Source organism: Triticum urartu, chromosome 5 (genome assembly GCF_003073215.2).
Source record: "Triticum urartu cultivar G1812 chromosome 5, Tu2.1, whole genome shotgun sequence".
Lineage (NCBI taxonomy): Eukaryota > Viridiplantae > Streptophyta > Magnoliopsida > Poales > Poaceae > Triticum > Triticum urartu.
In genome coordinates, this window is record NC_053026.1 from 508,336,940 (window position 1) to 508,357,708 (window position 20,769).

Here is a 20,769-nt window from a genome sequence, read left to right on the forward strand (position 1 = left end):
TCACGCTGAATTTTGATGAAAATCAAAGGTAAATTCATTGGACTCGCTAACCTCCCACTAGACGCACCGTAGCGAAAAGGACCGAAAGTTTTTTTTAGTGGGAGAACTTAAATAAACACGAATAAGCCAACTCCACATTCTCAACAAGTACCTACAAAAATTGAACTATACAAAAGAAACTCAAACTAAGATATTAACCCGGCCTTTGACCGTCCCAGCAAAAAAAACTTGGCCTTTGACCTGAGTTTGTAGCATACTATGGCAGTGTTTGATTGTTTGAAGGTCATAAAAATGCTTGTTATGATCTTACAAATGTCGAAAATGTGTCTTGAAGCCCAAGCTCCATGGAGCCATTTAGAAAAAGTAATAGAATAAAGTTTTTGTCTTTTTTTGTAGCTCACATGTTACAATATCTCCCAATAAAATTTTATACATTGGTAGAATACTTCTATACATACATGTGACAACTTTTCTGAATGTTTTGAAAAAAAATATAATTCTAAAAACTTAGGTTTCCATGTAGCCCGAGCTCCAATGTTTTCACTTGTATTCTCTATGTACCCTTCCTTTTCTTGCAAACTTTTTGTATGTACCATTCTTGTCTTCCTTGAATCAACATACCCTAAATTTTAAAAAGAATCAGCGAAATGATTCCTTGGCAAGCATTATATTTTATATCGGTTGAATGGGTAAGCCTTCACTGAATAAAACATATAGATAAACTATATTTCAAATTGAATGCATTAACAGTAACACGAACTGTCTTGTGCACGCAGTCCCCCCATCGAGATCGAGACAGCTTGTGGCACTAAATATGATCAAGACGCAGGACAGAGACAAATCTCGTCATGCTGAAAGTGTAAGAAGAATCAGCCAAATGATTCTTCGGAAAATGTTCTATTTATTTTTTATCGGTTCGATGGGTAAGGCTTCACCTTCACTAAAAAGACAAAATAGATAACAATTTTGCTAAGTCTTAGTCGGCCGAGACTTCATTATGTCTCAGTCGATACTATATTCCTTTGATCTTGCATGGAGATTCGTATATTTTTTTCTTTTCAGTTTTTTTTCTAATATATTATTCACTTGACTAAAACTTTGGTTAAATCTCAGTCGACTGAGACCTAACCATACCCAATAGATAAACTTTGTTTCAGACTGAATGGATTAGCATAAACACGGCAATAAAGATCGTCGCTAAAATAAAATAAAAATCAAAGTAGCTTGTTTGCAGCTGGATCTCTAATCAGCACGTTTCACCATTACTATGGCTCCGATCGAGGACCGTGAGGGAGCGAGCTGGCCGGTCAAACGCCCGAGAAAGGAGGAGTCAAACGCCGTCGTCGCATCAAAAAGCTCTTCGATGTCGTCTAGAGCTCTTAAAACCATGGCGTGCATGCGCTTTCGCCGCGCCCCAGATTAATCCGCCCACAATTCCCTGCACGGTGTCGTCCTCTCCTCGCGACCGATCTCGGGGAAAACCATGCCCGCCGACCCGTCAGCTGTCACACACACAGGCAAGCAATGCAGCTGGAATGATGACCGGGCAGCCGCCGCACGCGCGCGCGCCCCGGGCCGGGGGCGGCCGCGACAGGAGGCACAATCACGCTCCGGCCTCTCCGTCCGGCCAGCCGGCCACAGAGGCAGGCTAGCTAGCCACTCGTGTGCATGCACCGTGCTTGAACTTTAATGGCCGGCATGGCGCGCGTAGCACGAAGCTCGTGCTCCGTGATGGGTAGATCGCCTTTACCGGACACGGGCGATGGCGGTGTCCGGGCAGGGCCCGGCACCGGGCGATCTGTGGCAGCCGCTGCGGGTTCGTGAAACATAGGCGCGCCGGCACATGCACGGCCGGACGAATGTTTTTACTGTTGCGTGCAGCGCACATGTAGTACAGACCACAGTCTAGCCAGTAATTTAAGCTACTCATCTCACTAGCTGGGGATCGATACAGGGCAGGGGCTTTGCATCTTCACTATCTTCACTAGTACTCCCATTTCTGCGACAAAAAATTTGGAACGGAGGGAGTACTTCTTTACGGGCGGGGGGGAGTTTTAGCGGGACATTCATGCATGCATATGCATGCACGTGCCCACTTGCGGGATACCTGTCCCCTGCCCCGTCGTCGGATCTCCTGTGCTGTGCGTGCCGGTGGCGGCTTGACTGGCTGGCTCCATCGCCGGCTACCGTTACCGTGCTTGGTTGGTTCAGCTTGATTTCCCATGGGCGGCTTCCTGTTCCAGCAGCCCTTGTGTGAACTTAACTAGATTGTACTTCTCTTCTGCATAGAAAAATCTGGGATTACAAGTGCTGGTAGACATAACGTGTTGAATAGTTCAAGATGCTCGCCTGTGTGGGAAATTCGGGGATGATAATGATCTGTGTACTGTATATATGCAAGTTGTGGCGGCGTTGTCATCTTGTTTAGTCATGGTGCATGTGAGTGATGCAAAGGTTCGACATTGCATCCTAGGTCTCCTAAATTTGCATGTCAATTTCGTAAGGATGCTGCATATTTAGTTGCTGCGTTGGAGACGGCCGGTCACGCCTGAGCTGATTTGTTTAGGGGTGACCACGGAGGCAGCCACGCAGGAGACCGGGGCGTTGACGTGGCGGGCCGCCGGTCGGGTCCCACGGCGACAGCGGTGCCAGGGTTCGTTGCCGGACCGCACCCAACCCGACCGCCGCCCGCCAGGGTCCGCAGCCCCTGTCCCCGCCCCGGATCCTCTCTGCGCGCAACCGCCGGATGACCCATACCACGCCGCCTCCTCGCTGGCCGGCACCACCCTGCTCCCCTTCCCCTCCTCCTACCCGCCACAGAGGATCGGGTAGCGCACGTATCGTACCAACGGCCGGTGTATATATACGGCAGCACCGGCCAGCCAAAGCTTTGCCATTCACGACCCACGCCTTCCATTCCCAGTCTCCCAAACTTCCAGCCTCTGAACCCACCGACTGATCGTACAGTACATTAATTTGAGAGTGATGGGTAGCTATGGTGGAGACGATGGCGGCGTGGAGCTGACCGAGCTGACGCTGGCGCCGCCGGGCGAGAGGGCGCGGAGGGCGAGGCGGGCGAGGAAGGGCGTCGAGGCGGCGGCGTTCGTGAAGGTGAGCATGGACGGGACGCCGTACCTGCGCAAGGTGGACGTGGCGGCCTACGGCGACTACCTCGAGCTCCTCCAGGAGCTCAACGCCATGTTCTACTGCTGCTCCATCGGTAAGCAACCAAAGCTTCAGCATATCGATCGATCCACCATCTTTTGGCCATGTTAAGGTTTGTGCACTGACGCGCGCGCATGCATGTATATGCAGGCCTGATGGACGGGTACGGCCAGTGGGAGCACGCCGTGGTGTACGAGGACGGCGACGGCGACTGGATGCTCGTCGGCGACGTGCCCTGGGAGTAAGCACCACCGCACCAATTGTTGGATCGCGTCGTCGCACTATGCAATAATGCAAATGTTCTGATCTCGAACTGTTGTGTGAATCTGCAGGATGTTCGTGTGTTCGTGCAGGCGGATGAGAGTGATGCGAGCGTGCGAGGCGAGAGGGCTGAGCGCCAACGCGTGACGGACCTATTTGGTGCCGCAGGTGAGAATTCGCCAAAAGTCTCACAGGCTAACAGAATTGCAGGGTCTTCATTAAAAAAATGAATTACAGAAATATGTTTGATTTTTTTTAAGAAAACGAACGATATGTGGTTGAAGTTTGACCTGATATACTAAACTGATAGGAGTAGCTTATACTAATAAAATGTTTATCCCGTTTCAGATCGTCGGTGCGTGTAGATATGATCTGAACCTTGCATGTCGCTCCAGTGGGTGTGACAGCGATGAGGAACCAAGGAAGCAAGGAAGACGATGGCGCGATTCTGACGAGGCCATGCAGATACGATCCCGTACCTCTAATCCAAGATCGACCGGCGTGCCATCAGTTGGGAATAAAATGTTGGTTGACTTGGATAAAAATATAGTTTGGCCGATATGAGCCTCATCTTGTTTGCTTCTCGCATGAGGCTGACGATACGGTTGACTTGGCAAGATCCCAATATTCTAGTACTGCTAGTGTAGTTCCATCCCTCGTCGATCCTTGGGTTCCATCTAGTTAATTTCTTCGGCTGTTTGTCACATGTACATGGATCACCTCGCAAAAAAAAAAATGTACATGGATCAAGAGTTTGTGCACCTCCCAAATTTTGATGAAATGTGCTTAATTCGCCTTAAATTTGGAACATATTTTTTTGCTCGGACCTCCAACTTGGAAGAATCTTGAATTGAGCGGGCAACTCTGTTTGTTGGGTTCATTGTTGTGCATGGCATGAAGAATCATGTCAGATAGTACTAGGTAGCTGGCCGGATTGTTTTTGCATAAATAACTTCTGACATAATCATAATCAATCATGTCCATATAGAGAATATTAGAGGTAATAAAAATTATAATCAGGTTTGTGGACCATCACAAACACATAAGCGAATAAAAGGCGCCCCAACCAAGACATTGAAAGTAACAAGAAAGAGATCAGGGTCCCTCAAGGTCCAACGCACCTCCAAGACCCAAAAGGCATCGGAGGCGAGGCAGACCGGCGGCAGCGCCAACGGGGGAGGAGTAAACCTAACAACATGGCTCATAGGGATAGAGTGTCCGTGCATGCGTTTATAAAGGTGAGTGTATGTGTGAGCATTTGTCATTTGTATCATGTTCAAAAACCTAATGGCATGGAAGTCCTTCCTACTGGAATTTTATCTATTTATGGACCAGCCCAATAACAATTTCAGAAATTCTTAATAGATCCTAAAGGCCCACTTAGCCCATTCGTGCAAGGCAAGGGGCACTACTAAAGTTTAGTCCCACATTGCTAGTTTAGAGTGAGTTGGACCTCTTTATAAGGGAGGTTCTTTCCCCACATGTATGAGCATGAGAACAAGAGGGACATCCACACGCGCTCCTCCTCCGCCGCCCGCCTCGCCACACCTTGTCACGACGCGTCGCGGAAGTCCGTTCGCTTCATCTCCCTCTTTTGCTTCATCTCCCGTCGCTGTGGTCTCGCCTCCTTCTCTTGCGCCTATAAAAGGGAGGTCACTCCTCTCAGAGAGGTGCATCACAACTTCTTCCTCTCGCCACCGGTTCCAATCTGAGCTGCTGCTGTCTTCCTCATCCCGGCTTGCGGCGTGCACCGCGAGTCGGGACAGTAGGCCTCTGAAACCCCACCGCTTTGAATCCTGTACGGGAGAAGGGTGATAAGGTTTTTGGGGAGTGCTATGCCCGACTACTGACCGGTTCATCACGGCTTCCCATTTGACATTTCTCCATCGCGAGAGATTCTCTCCAGCCACAGGTTCCCCAGTGGTACGTCCGGGGTCGGTTCAATCAGTGCGCTATCAGTCCAGTACCATTAGCTCTCCAAGGGTCGCAATCCATTCTTTCCGGGCAAGCCAGTTCAGTTCCTTTCTGGTAGCAAGAGATCCCCTCGATCGGTCACTCCTCGTCGACCTTGTTATTATTAGATTTGTGCTTTTATCCAGGCTCGCCCTACGGGGTCCGGGCATCTTACCTTCCTCGAGGCCGATCTCAGAAGGCGCTAATGGCAATCCCTTTTCCTAAAATGAAATATGAGGGAAAGGCCATGGAATTCATGTATGACGAATTCTTTCCCGACGTCGACAATCTCTCCGATGACATGGCTGGCGAGGATGTCGACCCCAAGTCCAGTGCTTCTTCTGCTGCTGTTGTTCCATACGTGTTCTTGCTCTTTCTGTTAGAGGTCCCTCCACAGTTCCTTGTTCTAGTGTTTACCCTACATCTGTTAAGTTCTACTTCATATATGCAACTTGCTCTACTGTCTGCTCTAGACATGTTTGACTACAGTTCATATATGCAGATGCTATTTACCTTCTCTCTGTCAGATCACATGACTTTTCTTATCTCTGCTATATTAGTCATGCTTTATCTAGTATTTCTGTTAATAAAATCATTTGGTAAATTGCTCATATTTCTAACAATCCAAAAACCTTAGTATAGGCAATTCGCCCCGAGTGGTTTTGCTGCTTCCATGAGACCTCATATGTTTGAGGGTATCCACTATAAGATGTGGCGCGTGAGAGTCTTTCTATGGTTTCAAACCATGAGCTACTATGATGCCACTCTTGGCAAACCTGAAGGAGAATATGATGCTCAATAGGAACAAGCTTTTCAAAAAATGGATACCCTATTTAAGGCTGCTCTCTTGAGTGTTCTTGGTGAGAACATAGTTGATACTGATGCGTCAATTGATAATGGAAAAGATATGTGGGATGCACTCGAGGCCAAGTTTGGGGTCTCGGATGCTGGCACTGAGTTGTACATCATGGAGCAATTCTATGATTACAGGTTGACTGAAGAGCGCTCCGTGGTTGAGCAAGCTCATGAGATACAGTCATTTGCTAGAGAACTTGAGTACTTCAATTATTTTCTACCGGACAAGTTTGTTGCCGGAGGTATCATCACTAAGCTTCCTCCTTCGTGGAGGAACTTTGCTACCTTACTGAAGCATAAGAGGCATGAGTTTTCCGTTCCGGATCTCATTGGTACTCTTGATGTGGAAGAAAAGGAGAGAGCAAAGGACAACCATGCTCGAGGTATTGAGGGAGGTTCTAGTGCCAATCTGGTACAGAAGAAAAACTTCCAGCCCCACAAGTTCAAGAACAAGGGCAAGTTTGATGGTAAAGAAAAGTTTGATCGGAAGAACAAGGCTGTGCAGCACACCAACTTCAAGAAGAAGAATGACAAGAAGAAATGTGTTTGTCATGTGTGCGGAGATCCTGACCATTGGGCTCCTGGTTGCCATAATCATTATGACAAGCGCCATCTTGGGAAAGGCGGCAAGACCTCTAATGTTGTCATTGGTGACACTGACATGAAGGAAGCTGGGTATGGTATATCTCCCACTATTCTTTCAGTATGTCATTCTCCTGATTGGTTGATTAACACGGGTGCTAATGTGCATGTTTGCGGTGATGTTTCCATGTTTTCGTCTTATCAGACCGCATGGACTTCCACCGTGCTAATGGGCAACAGTTCAAGTGCTTATGTTCGTGGTGTTGGCACGGTCGATCTGAAGTTTACTTCAGGGAAGATCGTGCGGCTGAAGAACGTACATTATGTCCCCTCCGTCAATAAAAATCTTGTCAGCAGATCTCTTCTGTGTAGAGATGGCTACAAGCTTGTCTTTGAGTCAAATAAATTTGTAATATCTAAGTATGGAAGTTTTGTTGGTAAAGGCTATGAGTCAGGAGGCCTGTTTCATTTATCATTGTCAGATGTTTGCAATAAAGTTGTTAATCATGTTTGCAATAATAGTGAATCTAATGTGTGGCATTCGCGTCTCTGTCATGTTAATTTTGGTTGCATGTCGCGACTAGCCAAGTTGAACTTAATCCCTAGTTTCATCACTGTCAAGGAATCTAAGTGTCAAGTTTATGTGCAAGCTAAGCAACCTCGTAAGTCTCACACGACTGCGAAAACGAGAAATCTTGCACCACTAGAGCTCATACATTCAGATCTATGTGAAATGAATGGTATTTTGACAAAAGGTGGAAAGAAATATTTCATGATATTGATTGATGACTCCACTAGATATTGCCATGTGTATCTTCTGAAATCTAAGGATGAGGCTTTGAACTATTTCAAGATCTATAAAGCTGAAGTGGAAAACCAACTTGATCGAAAGATCAAGAGGCTTAGGTCCGGTCGTGCTGGAGAGTATTACTCAAATGAATTTGATTCCTTTTGTGCGGGACATGGTATAATCCATGAGAGGACGCCTCCCTATTCACCTCAGTCAAATGGGGTGGCCGAAAGAAAGAATCGTACTCTAACTGATTTGGTTAACGCCATGTTAGACACATCGGGTCTCTCCAAGGTATGGTGAGGGGAGGCAATATTGACGGCATGTCATGTCCTAAACCGAGTTCCCACAAAGAACAAAGAGATAACTCCATTCGAGGGAACGGGAGAAGAAAAGGTTAAAGCTCTCTTATCTACGAACCTGGGGTTGTTTGGAGAAAGTCAATGTGCCAACTCTGAAGAAGCGCAAGGTGGGACCAAAAACTGTGGATTGTGTTTTCCTGGGATATGATTTTCATAGCATTGGTTATAGATTCTCGGTTGTAAAATCTGAGGTACCTGACATGCATGTTGGTACGATCATGGAGTCGAATGATGCGACTTTCTTTGAAGATATCTTTCCCATGAAGGATATGGCTACCTCATCTAATCAGGAGATGCCTAGTTCATCGAATCAGGAACCGGTTACAATTACTGAACCAGCTATTTCGATGGAACACTTTGAAAATTCTGTGGAGGAGAACAATGAAATTCCTACTAGAAGCAAGAGATAGAGGACTACAAAGTCTTTTGGTGATGATTTTCTTGTGTATCTCATAGACGACACTCCTAGTTCTATTTCAGAGGCCTATGCATCTGAAGATGCTGACTAATGGAAGGAAGCAGTCCGTAGTGAGATGGATTCCATCTGGGCAAATGAAACTTGGGAGATAACTGATTGTCCTTATGGGTGCAAACCTATAGGGTGCAAATGGGTATTCAAGAAGAAGCTTAGGCCTGATGGTACTATCGAGGAGTACAAGGAACAGCTCGTGGCTAAGGGTTATACCCAAAAGGAAGGTGAAGATTTCTTTGATACTTACTCACCTGTGGCTCGACTGACCACTATTCGAGTATACTACTTTCACTAGCTGCCTCATATGGTCTTCTCGTTCATCAAATGGATGTTAACACTGCTGATGAACCACAAGTATAGGGGATCAATTGTAGCTCTTTTCGATAAGTAAGAGTGTCGAACCCAACGAGGAGCAGAAGGAAATGACAAGTGGTTTTCAGCAAGGTAATGTCTGCAAGTGCTGAAATTGTAAGTAAAGTAGTAGTTTGATAGCAAGATAATTTGTAACAAGTAAGTAACGATAATAGTAGCAAAAGTGCAGCAAGGTAGACCAATCCTTTTGAGGCAAAGGACAGGCCAAAACGGTTTCTTATGATAAGCAAAGCGTTCTTGAGGATACACGGGATTTTCATCTAGTCACTTTCACCATGTTGGTTTGATTCGTGTTCGCTACTTTGATAATTTGATATGTGGGTGGACCGGTGCTTAGGTGTTTTTCTTACTTGAACAAACCTCCTACTTATGGTTAACCCTCCCGCAAGCATCCGCAACTATGGGAAAAGTATTAAGAAAAAAATTCTAACCGTAGCATTAAACTTTTGGATCCAATCGGTCCCTTACGGAATAGCGCATAAACTGGGGTTTAACCTTTTGTCACTCTCGCAAACCATAATCTAATTGCTACTCCACAATGCATTCCCTTAGGCCCAAATATGGTGAAGTGTCGTGTAGTCGACGTTCACATGACACCACTAAGGGAATCACAACATACATACTATCAAAATATCGAACACATATCAAGTTCACATGATTACTTGCAACATGATTTCTCCCGTGACCTCAAGAACAAAAGTAACTACTCACAAATGATAATCAGGCTCAAGATCAGAGGGGTATTAAATAGCATATTGGATCTGAACATATAATCTTCCACCAAATAAACCATATAGTAATCAACTACAAGATGTAATCAACACTACTAGTCGCCCACAAGCACCAATCTATAGTTCCGGTAACAAGATTGAACACAAGAGATGAACTAGGGTTTGAGATGAGAAGGTGTTGTTGAAGATGTTGATGGAGATTGCCCTCCCCAAGATGGGGGAGCTGTTGGGGATGATGATGACGATGATGATGATGATGATGACGATGATTTCTCCCTTTGGGAGGGAAGTTCCCCGGCGGAATCGCTCCGCCGGAGGGAAAAAGTGCTCCTGCCCAAGTTCCACCTCAAGACGGCGGTGCTCCACCCCGAAAGTCCTCTCCTTATTTTTTCTAGGTCAAAATAACTTATATACCAGAAGGTGGGTACCGGAGGTAGCCTGGGTGAGCACAATCCACCAGGGCGTGCCTGGGCTCCCTGGCGCGCCCAGGTGGGTTGTGCCCACCCGGTGGGCCTCCTCTAGTACTTATTTGCTCCAATATTCATCATATATTCCATAAAAATTCTCCGTGAAGTTTTAGCCTGTTTGGAGTTGTGCAGAATAGGTAGCCTGATGTGGCTTTTCCAGGTTCGGATTTCCAGCTGCCGGAATTCTCCCTCTTTGTGTATACCTTGCATATTATGAGAGAAAAGGCATTAGAATTACTCCAAAAAGCATTATTGTGGACAAAAACATCATAAATAACAGTAGGAAAACATGATGCAAAATGGACGTATCAACTCCCCCAAGCTTAGACCTTGATGACCCACAAGTGTAGGGGATCTATCATAGCCTTTTCGATAAGTAAGAGTGTCGAACCCAACGAGGAGCAGGAGGAAATGATAAGCGGTTTTCAGCAAGGTATTCTCTGCAAGCACTGAAACTATCGGTAACAGATAGTTTTGTGATAAGGTAATTTGTAACAGGTAACAAGTAAATAAAGTAAATAAGGTGCAGCAAGATGGACCAATCCTTTTTGTAGCAAAGGACAAGCCTGGACAAACTCTTATATAAAGGAAAGCGCCCCCAAGGGCACATGGGAATTATCGTCAAGCTAGTTTTCATCACGTTCATATGATTCACGTTCGGTACTTTGATAATTTGATATGTGGGAGGACCAGTGCTTGGGTACTACCCTTCCTTGGACAAGCATCCCACTTATGATTAACCCCTATTGCAAGCATCCGCAACTACAAAAAAAGTATTAAGGTAAACCTAACCATAGCATGAAACATATGGATCCAAATCAGCCCCTTACGAAGCAACTCATAAACTAGGGTTTAAGATTCTGTCACTCTAGCAACCCATCATCTACTTATTACTTCTCAATGCCTTTCTCTAGGCACAAACAATGGTGAAGTGTCATGTAGTCGACATTCATATGACACCACTAGAGGAAAGACAACATACATCTCATCAAAATATCGAACGAATACCAAATTCACATGACTACTTATAGCAAGACTTCTCCCATGTCCTCAAGAACAAACGTAACTACTCACAAATCATATTCATGTTCATAATCAAAGGGGTATTAATATGCATAAAGGATCTGAACATAGAATCTTCCACCAGATAAACCAACTAGCATCAACTACAAGGAGTAATGAACACTACTAACAACCCACAGGTACCAATCTGAGGCTTTGGGACAAAGATTGGATACAAGAGATGTACTAGGGGTTTGAGATGAGATGGTGCTAGTGAAGATGTTGATGGAGATTGACCCCCTCCCACTGAGAGGATCGATGGTGATGACGATGGTGATGATTTCCCCCTCCTAGAGGGAAGTTTCCCTGGCAGAACAGCTCTGTCGGAGCCCTAGATTGGTTTCGCCAATGTTCCTCCTCGTGGCGGCGGAGTTTCGTCCTGTGAGCTAGCTTATGATTTTTTCCTCAACGAAAGACCTCATATAGCAAAAGATGGGTATCAGAGGGCTGCCAGGGGGCCCACGAGGCAGGGGGCGCGCCCAGGGGGTAGGGCGCCCCCCACCCTCGTGGATGGTGGGTGCCCCCCCTCTGGTACTTCCTTCTCCCAATATTTTTTATATATTCTGAAACGTGCTCCTGTGAAGTTTCATGACTTTTGGAGTTGTGCAGAATATGTCTCTAATATTTGCTCCTTTTCCACCCTAGAATTCCAGCTGTCGGCATTCCCCCTCTTGATGTAAACCTTATAGAATAAGAGAGAATATGCATAAGTATTGTGACATAATGTGTAATAACAGCCCGTAATGCAATAAATATCGATATAAAAGCATGATGCAAAATGGACGTATCAACTCCCCCAAGCTTAGACCTCGCTTGTCCTCAAGCGAAAGCCAATATCGAGAAATATGTCCACATGTTTAGAGATAGAGGTGTCGATAAAATAAAATACGGACATGAGGGCATCATGATCATTCTTAGAACAACAACATACATATACATTTTCATATGATCTCTTATGCTAAAGTAACAATTCATTCACAGTTTCAAGTATGAATCATAAACTTCATTGAAAACTAACGAACTATAATCTCAGTCATTGAAGCAATTGCAATTTATTATAACATCAGAAAGGGTCAATATAAGAGCTTTTCAGCAAGTCCACGTACTCAACTATCATTTAGTCTTTCACAATTGCTAACACTCACACAATACTTATGGGTATGAAGTTTTAATCGGACACAGAGAAAGATAGGGGCTTATAGTTTTGCCTCCCAACCTTTTACCTCAAGGGTAATGTCAACAATAATAGTTCATGAAAATTCACATCCAATTAGCTATATATATCTGGATCTTTCCAACACATTGTGCTTGCCAAAGGATAAAATGTAAAAATGAAAGGTGAAGATCACCATGACTCTTATATGAAGTAATAGACAAGAATAAAAGATAGGCCCTTCACAGAGGGAAGCAGAGGTTATCATGTGCTTTTATGGTTGAATGCACAAAATCTTAATGTGAAAGAACGTCACTTTATATTGCCACTTGTGATATGGACCTTTATTATGCAGTCCATCGCTTTTATTTCTTCCACATCACAAGATCGTATAAAGCTTATTTTCTCCACACTAATAAATCATACATATTTAGAGAGCAATTTTTATTGCTTGCAACAATGACAACTTGCTTGAAAGTCCTACTCAATCCATAGGTAGATATGGTGGACTCTCATGGCAAAACTGGGTTTAAGGGTATTTGGAAGCACAAGTAGTATCTCTACTTGGTGCAAAGGATTTGGCTAGCATGAGAGGGAAAGTCAAGCTCAACATGTTGGATGATCCATGACAATATAATTTATTTTAGATGTAAGAAAACATAACCCATTACGTTGTCTTCCTTGTCCAACATCAACTTTTTAGCATGTCATATTTTAATGATTGCTCACAATCATAAAATATGTCCAAGATAGTATATTTATATGTGAAAACCTCTCTTTATTTATTACTTCCTATTAATTGCAACAATGACCAAAACTATGTTTGTCAACTCTCAACAATTTTTATTCATCATTCTTTTTATATATGAAGTCATTACTCTCCATAAGATCCATATGATCTCTTTAATTCTTTTTATTATTATCTTTTATTTTATTCCCTCAAGATCACAGCAAGATAATCAAGCCCTTGACTCAACACTAATCTTTATTATATAGCTCACGGACTCGATTACATAGAAGGGTCATAAAGCAAAACTCAAAACTAGATCATACTAAAACTTTATTATACTAGATCAAGATATTAACAAAAGGATCAAACTAAGAAAAACGGTAAAGATAAAAGTGTGATGGTGATACGATACCGGGGCACTCCCCCAAGCTTGGCAGTTTCCAAGGGGAGTGCCCATACCCGATACTCAGTTCTTCTTTGTTGGTGAAGAAGGTGTTTGTGATGATGGATAGTCGCACATCGAGCGTAGGAGATCCTCCAATTTGTGGATAATGCCCTTGAGTGCGATGATATGCTCCTTCAACAAAATATTTTCACTTGTGAGATACTTGTTTTGAATTCAAGCTAACTCAATCATCTTGAAAGCTTCAATCTCCGTTGGAGTAAAGAGATTGTGTTGAGGTTGAAGGATGTCTTCTACTACTGCTGGAACTTGATCCCCCACGGCCTTCTTGATCCCATCATCCTTGTTGATCTCTCCGGGCTCTTCTCTCTTCAGCTCTATCTTCATTAGCCAAGCATCGTTGCCCTCATTGCTGGAGGAGGAGGGAGACGACATGATGCGTGGCCTTGACAACACTGGCAGAAAACAGCTCGAAACAAAGACAGAAGATATTTGCGTGATACGGTGGTCAAAACCTTCGGGAATTATATAATGAATTTTTACCGACCAAAAGAAGTATCGTGCAAGAAAACAGAGTCCGGAGAGCACACGAGGTGCCCACGAGGCAAGGGGCGCGCCCTCCACCCTCGTGGACGCCTCGTGTCCTTCCCGGACTGCTTCTTATTTTCCTATTTTATTAAATATTCCAGAATAGAGAAAAATTGCTATTAGAACTGTTTTGGAGTCGTCTTACTTACCGTACCTCATACCTATTCCTTTCCGGAGTCTGAAACATTCTGGAAAGTGTCCCTTATGTATTCCTCTGGGGTTACAGTTTCAATAACATTAGTTTCAACATTTATGGGATTACCTGAGATATAATGTTTGATTCTTTGACCGTTCACCACCCTCGGATTTGTGCCTTCGAAGTTGTTGATTTTTATGGCACCGGAATGATAGACCTCCTCAATGACGTATGGACCTTCCCATTTAGAAAGGAGTTTTCCTGCAAAAAATCTTAAACGAGAGTTGTATAACAATACATAATCACCTACATTAAACTCATGTTTTTGGATCCTTTTGTCATGCCATCTTTTAACCTTTTCTTTAAACAGTTTGGCATTCTCATAGGCGCGGGTTCTCCATTCATCAAGTGAGCTAATGTCAAAAAGCCTCTTCTCACTGGCAAGTTTGAAATCATAATTGAGCTCTTTAATGGCCCAATATGCCTTATGTTCTAGTTCAAGAGGTAAGTGACATGCTTTTCCATAAACCATTTTATATGGAGACATACCCATAGGATTTTTATACGCAGTTCTATAAGCCCATAATGCATCATCAAGTTTCTTGGACCAATTCTTTCTAGATCTATTAACAGTCTTTTCCAAAATTAATTTAAGCTCTCTATTACTCAATTCTACTTGACCACTAGACTGTGGATGATATGGAGATGCAATTCTATGATTAACATCATACTTAGCAAGCATTTTACGAAAGGCACCATGAATAAAATGTGAACCACCATCAGTCATTAAATATCTAGGGACTCTGAAAGTGCAACTATCCCTGGGTGGTTTTGGTAATTCCTAACAACATATAGATCATTGAGCTAATGCTATTCCAAGATGAATATTTTAGGAAAGCTCAATGGTTGGCATGGCATGGATTAGAAAATGGACCCTTCAAAATGCTAAGGATAAAAGATTGGCTCAAGCTCAAAGCACAAGACTCTACATTTTCTATTTTAGTGATGCAAGATCACATTGAGTCTATAGGAAAAGCCAATACTATTAAGAAGGGATGAGGTGCTTGCTCAAAATGCTTAGTGATATGCTCCAAAACCCTCCACTACTTTCTCATATCCACATATGTCCCACACCAAATATCCAACTCGGCCCCACCGATTCTTTCTATCCGGCGCCACCGAGTTCAGTTGACATAGCCACTGCCAGAAACCCTAGTCTTTTCGGTCTCACCGAGATGGGATTGTAATCTCTCTGTTTCCCTTCGTAACGTTTTGGTCAAACCGAGATGAGCGATCGGTCCCACCGAGATTGCAATGCAAACACTCTGTTTCCTTTTCGTAACGTTTCGGTCCAACCAAGATGAGCGAATCGGTCCCACCGAGTTTGCCTGACCAACTCTCTGTTTGTCTATTACCAAAATCGGTCCCATCGAGTTTGTGTAATCGGTCTCACCGAGATTACGTTATGCCCTAACCCTAATGAAATCGGTCCCACCGAGTTGACATGTCGGTCCCACCGAAACACTTAACGGTCACATTATGAACCAAATCGGTCTGACCGAGTTCTCTGAATCGGTCCCACCGAGTTTGGTGATTTGTGTGTAACGGTTAGATTTTGTGTGGAGGCTATAAATACCCCTCCACCCACTCTTCATTCGTGGAGAGAGCCCTCAAAACATGCCTACACTTTCAATACATATTTTCTGAGAGAGAACCACCTACACTTGTGTTGAGGTCAAGATATTCCATTCCAACCACATAAATCTTGATCTCTAGCCTTCCCCAAGTTGCTTTCCACTCAAATATTCTTTCTACCAAATCCAATCCTATGAGAGAGAGAGAGTTGAGTGTTGGGGAGACTATCATTTGAAGCACAATAGCAAGGAGTTCATCATCAACACACCATTTGTTACTTCTTGGAGAATTGTGTCTCCTAGATTGGCTAGGTGTCACTTGGGAGCCTCCGACAAGATTGTGGGTTGAACCAAGGAGTTTGTAAGGGCAAGGAGATCGCCTACTTCGTGAAGATCTACCCTAGTGAGGCAAGTCCTTCGTGGGCGACGACCATGGTGGGATAGACAAGGTTGCTTCTTTGTGGACCCTTCGTCGGTGGAGCCCTCCATGGACTCGCGCAACCGTTACCCTTCGTGGGTTGAAGTCTCCATCAACGTGGATGTACGATAGCACCACCTATCGGAACCACGGATAAAAAATCTCCGTGTCAACATTGCATTTGCTCACTCAAACTCATCCCTTTACCTTCATATGCAATTGTTTTACATTCCGCTGCCATACTCTTAGAATTGCATGTGTAGGTTGATTGCTTGACTCGTTCTATGTTGCTAAAATCTGCCAAGAACTAAAATTGGGAAAAGGCTAGATTTTTATTTGGTCAAGTAGTCTAATCACCCCCCTCTAGACATACTTTCGATCCTACAAGTGGTATCAGAGATTTGGTCTCCATTTGCTTTGATTTCCATAGCTTTTGGTAGTCATAGCCTTGGTTTCACAACCTAGGAGAGTATGGCGTCTAGCGAGGGAAATTACCACCGTAGAGGTCCTTACTTTGATGGTACAAATTTTGCTAGTTGGAAGCATAAGATGAAAACGCATATTCTTGGACATAACCCTGCCGTTTGGGCTATTGTGTGTATTGGCTTGCAAGGTGAATTCTTTGATGGGAGAGAACCAAACCGTGAAGCTACCGTGGAAGAGTTGAAGATGCTACAATACAATGCTCAAGCTTGTGATATTCTCTTCAACGGATTGTGCCCCGAAGAATTCAACAAAATCAGCCGTCTTGAGAATGCAAAGGAAATTTGGGATACTTTGATTGATATGCATGAAGGTACCGACTCCATCAAGGAATCCAAATTGGATGTGCTTCAAAGTCAACTTGGAAAGTTCAAAATGAAGGATGGTGGAGGTGTCGCTGAAATGTATTCTATGCTTGCTCTCATCACAAATGAGATTGTCGGCTTAGGAAGTGAAGAGATGACCGACAAATTCATCATCAAGAAGATCCTAAGAGCCTTGGATGGAAAATATGATACCGTGTGCACATTGATCCAAATGATGCCCAATTACAAAGATCTCAAGCCAACGGAAGTCATTGGAAGAATTGTTGCTCATGAGATGTCACTCAAGGATAAGGAAGAGCTTCACAACAAGTCAAGTGGTGCTTACAAATCCTCATGTGATGCTCCCACATCATCAAGTGAGAAACAAACCTTCAATGAAGAATTGAGCCTAATGGTAAATAACTTCAACAAGTTCTACAAGAGTAGAAGCAAATAAAGAAGTTCCAAGTCAAGGTCCTACAATAACAAAAGATCTTCTAGTCGTGAGCGTAATTGCTACAATTGTGGAAGACCCGGACACTACTCCAATGAGTGTACAACTCCCTACAAAAGAAGAGAAGATTCTCCCAAAAGAAGAAGTAGAAGAGAAGAATCACCACCAAGAGAAAGGAGGAGTAGAGATGATCGTTATGAACGAAAACCCTCTCCGAGAAGCAAGGATTCGGAAAGGAAAGAAAAGTCATCAAGGAGCTACACAAAAATAAGACATCAAGCTCATGTTGGTGAATGGGTATCCGGCTCCGACTCCGACAATCACTCCGAAAGAAGTTATCACTCCGACTCCGAATATACTCAAGATGAAGGTGTTGCCGGTCTAGCACTTGTGTCAACCAACTCCTACGACATATTTGACTTACCAAATGAAGGAATTGGAAGGTGCTTCATGGCCAAAGGTCCAAAGGTAACACATCATGAGTATGTTGATTTCAATAGTGATGAAGATGATTTGCTAGGTGATGATGATTTACTTGTTGACAACTCTAGTGATGAAAACTATGATGAAACGTCAATTAATCATGCTAATCAAGATAAAATGAATGATGATGATAAGAAGGAGATTGAGCGTCTAACTAAAGAACTAAACACTCTTAAGTTAGCTCATGAAACTACCTTGGAAAATCATCGAGAACTTTTAAAGACTCATGATAAGCTACGCTTTGAAAAGCTCAACCTTGAGCAAGAGCATGAGTTCTTAAAGGCAATCAATGATGATCTTCGCAAGAAAAGTTCTTCTTACATTGCCAAGCGTTTACTCTTGTCTACTTACATGCCACAAGTTAAATCTAGCAACAAGAGCAAGAAAGATTCTTCATCTAGTAGTAACAACAATCATGCTAAATCCAATATTGTTGCTTCTAGTGGTTCTCTTGATTCCACTAATGATTCTCTTAGACAAGTTACACTTGAGCAAGAAAATAGCTTATTGAAGGGAATTATAGAGAAAGGTGTTTACAAGAGCCTTGCTGGGAGTAAGCAATTTGAGGAAATTGTACGCAAGCAAGGAAGACACCGGAAGAATCAAGGTGTTGGTTTTGAACAAAAGTTCAATGCTAGTGGAGTTGAATGGGAAGAAGATCAATACCCCAAGACGAAGTTTGTTCCACAACAAGAGAAGTATGATCCTACTTCTTTCAAAGGGACACAAGCTCAAGATGATCTTCCACCACAAGACCACAAGCAAAAAGTCAAGGACAAGCTTCAAGAGGAAATTGATGCATTTGAAGAAGCACCCAAGGCCTTGGTCAAGTGGGTTCCCAAAACCACTATATATACACTAGCAGGAGCCTAAGCTACAAGCCTGCTTGCTTAGGTTGCTCTCTTCACAAGCATAGAACGACGGGCCTGATCCCGCAGCTGGGGGAAGGGAACAATGTTCTGCGTAGACGCGGTCGACATCGGCGAGGGATAAAACCCACAGTCGGTGCGTCCCAATCGGGGGTCACCGCGGTATGGGCCGATGCCGCGTCCCAATCGCCCTTCTAGCTACAGCTCGACATCCCAGGTAGTCCATCTTCCTTTTGGAGCCGGCTTGCTCCACTGCCGTAGCTCCATCTCCATGTCGATCTTTCTCTACTTCTACCGGCTTCTACTTGTGATGATTTTATGTCTCATGAACTAGTGCCAGTACTATTATTCTAATCACACTTCTTCAATATCTTTGCCATCAGGGATGCTCAGGTCAATTTTAGTGGAACTGCACAAAAGCATCGTATGATCTGAGGGTGCCAGCCGTCTTTCCTTCGACAGGTTCTACCTGGCCAGGAAATTAAATCATGTTTAGGGTTTAGGGTTTAAGTCGTAGTGACCCCATCAGTAGTTTTTCTATCGTACACACTCTCACAACTTTTTTCTTTAGTTGTGAAGTAAATATTGGCTATGATCTGTGAATCATTGAGATGCATCATCATGCGTGTTAGTTTTCCTTTGTATTTGATGGAATGTTGTAACGGGGCAACCTTGGAATAGGAATGAAAATGGAGTGAAAAAGTTTCCGTTTTTCCGGAGAAAAAATGGAAACGGAGAGAAACCAACATTTCGTTTCGTTGGATCGCGCCATCGAGCAAAACCAACGTTTAAATCACGTCTGTTGTGTTCGTGTCTCACCCTCCTCCACGGCTCGACCCCACACGGTCGCTCGGCATGCCACTCACCGCAAACCGAGTAGTATACCATACCGTTTCGGGCGGGAAGCACGCGCGGGTGATGAAGAGGGTTCGGGTTGGTCAGGACCGGCCGTGGCAGCGGTTTGGACATGCGCAAACAAGAGATGTTGTATGTTAATATTGCTGCGTATATAATTAACAACATAAATAATGTGCCAGTTGGACAAATATGATTGGAGATGGAAATGGAATTTTACGTAAACACGGATATGCATGTCTATGTCTATGTGTGTGTGCGCGACGACTCTCGCGACCTAGAAGCGGGGGCGTGTTTTTGATCGAGTTTTCTTAAGGGAGGGTAGTGTACCACACGTGAAGGACAGGAAGTGCGACCAGGACGCGTGGGCGTGGATCGTTAGTTCATCGGAAGTAGTACTAGTTTTCTGCACTGTACATTAAATAAAGAGTTCCGTTTCGTACTAACACAATTTAAAACGATTGTTATGGAGATAATAAGAAAACCACTCCACTATATTTTAGTCCTATACACGAGAGTACTTTATGGACGCAGCTTCATTGACTTAGTGCACCTGCCTTTGGATTTACGACAGGTGGGCCTAAAATGTGGCTGGCTCACCTGTCATACAGCCAAAAGCAGGTGCACTGAAGGCACCGGAGCTCAGTTCGTACTATAGTAGTATATATATAAGCGGGAGCCTCAGCGCTTGTTCGCTAGGGTTTGCACTCTCCACACGCTCGCCGCACTACATATATGTTACACGCTGGTGGCTCAGCGTTCATTTGCTAGGGTTTGCTATATTCATAGTCTCTCACCCTCTCTTCACCAGATCTAAACAAGACTGTGTTGGCCTATTGTCTCTCTCTCCCCCCTCACAGCTGGTGTCGTGGAATTGTCACGGCAGATGTCCTCATGAAAGGACTTAGTCGTGGAGCCATCGCTACGGGTTAGCTTGAAGGGGTTAAACCATACAAGGGGACACGAGAGTTTATACTAGTTCGGCCCCTTCGATGAAGGTAAAAGCCTACGTCTAGTTGTGATTGGTATTGCTGGGGTTTCGAAGACCAGGGAGCGAATCCGCTTTGTCTGGCTTCGAGTTGTTGTTTTCTGTCCCTGAACCGCTGCCGGGTCACCCCTTTATATACTCAGGAGGACCCCGACCGGTCTACAGAGTCCCGAGGCTGGCTCATACAAGTGTCCGCCT

At 44.1% G+C, this 20,769-nt stretch overlaps 1 protein-coding gene across 1 annotated transcript; it reads left to right on the forward strand.

The window, feature by feature from the left end:
• Positions 1-2,909: 2,909 nt before the first annotated feature.
• On the forward strand, positions 2,910-4,259 carry LOC125556480 (auxin-responsive protein IAA26-like). The gene is made up of 4 exons (XM_048719208.1): positions 2,910-3,220; positions 3,316-3,406; positions 3,498-3,594; positions 3,775-4,259. Exons 1-3 carry the CDS (start codon positions 2,986-2,988, stop codon positions 3,571-3,573), a joined length of 402 nt encoding a protein of 133 aa, XP_048575165.1. The 5' UTR covers positions 2,910-2,985; the 3' UTR covers positions 3,574-3,594; positions 3,775-4,259.
• The last annotated feature ends 16,510 nt before the right edge of the window (positions 4,260-20,769 follow it).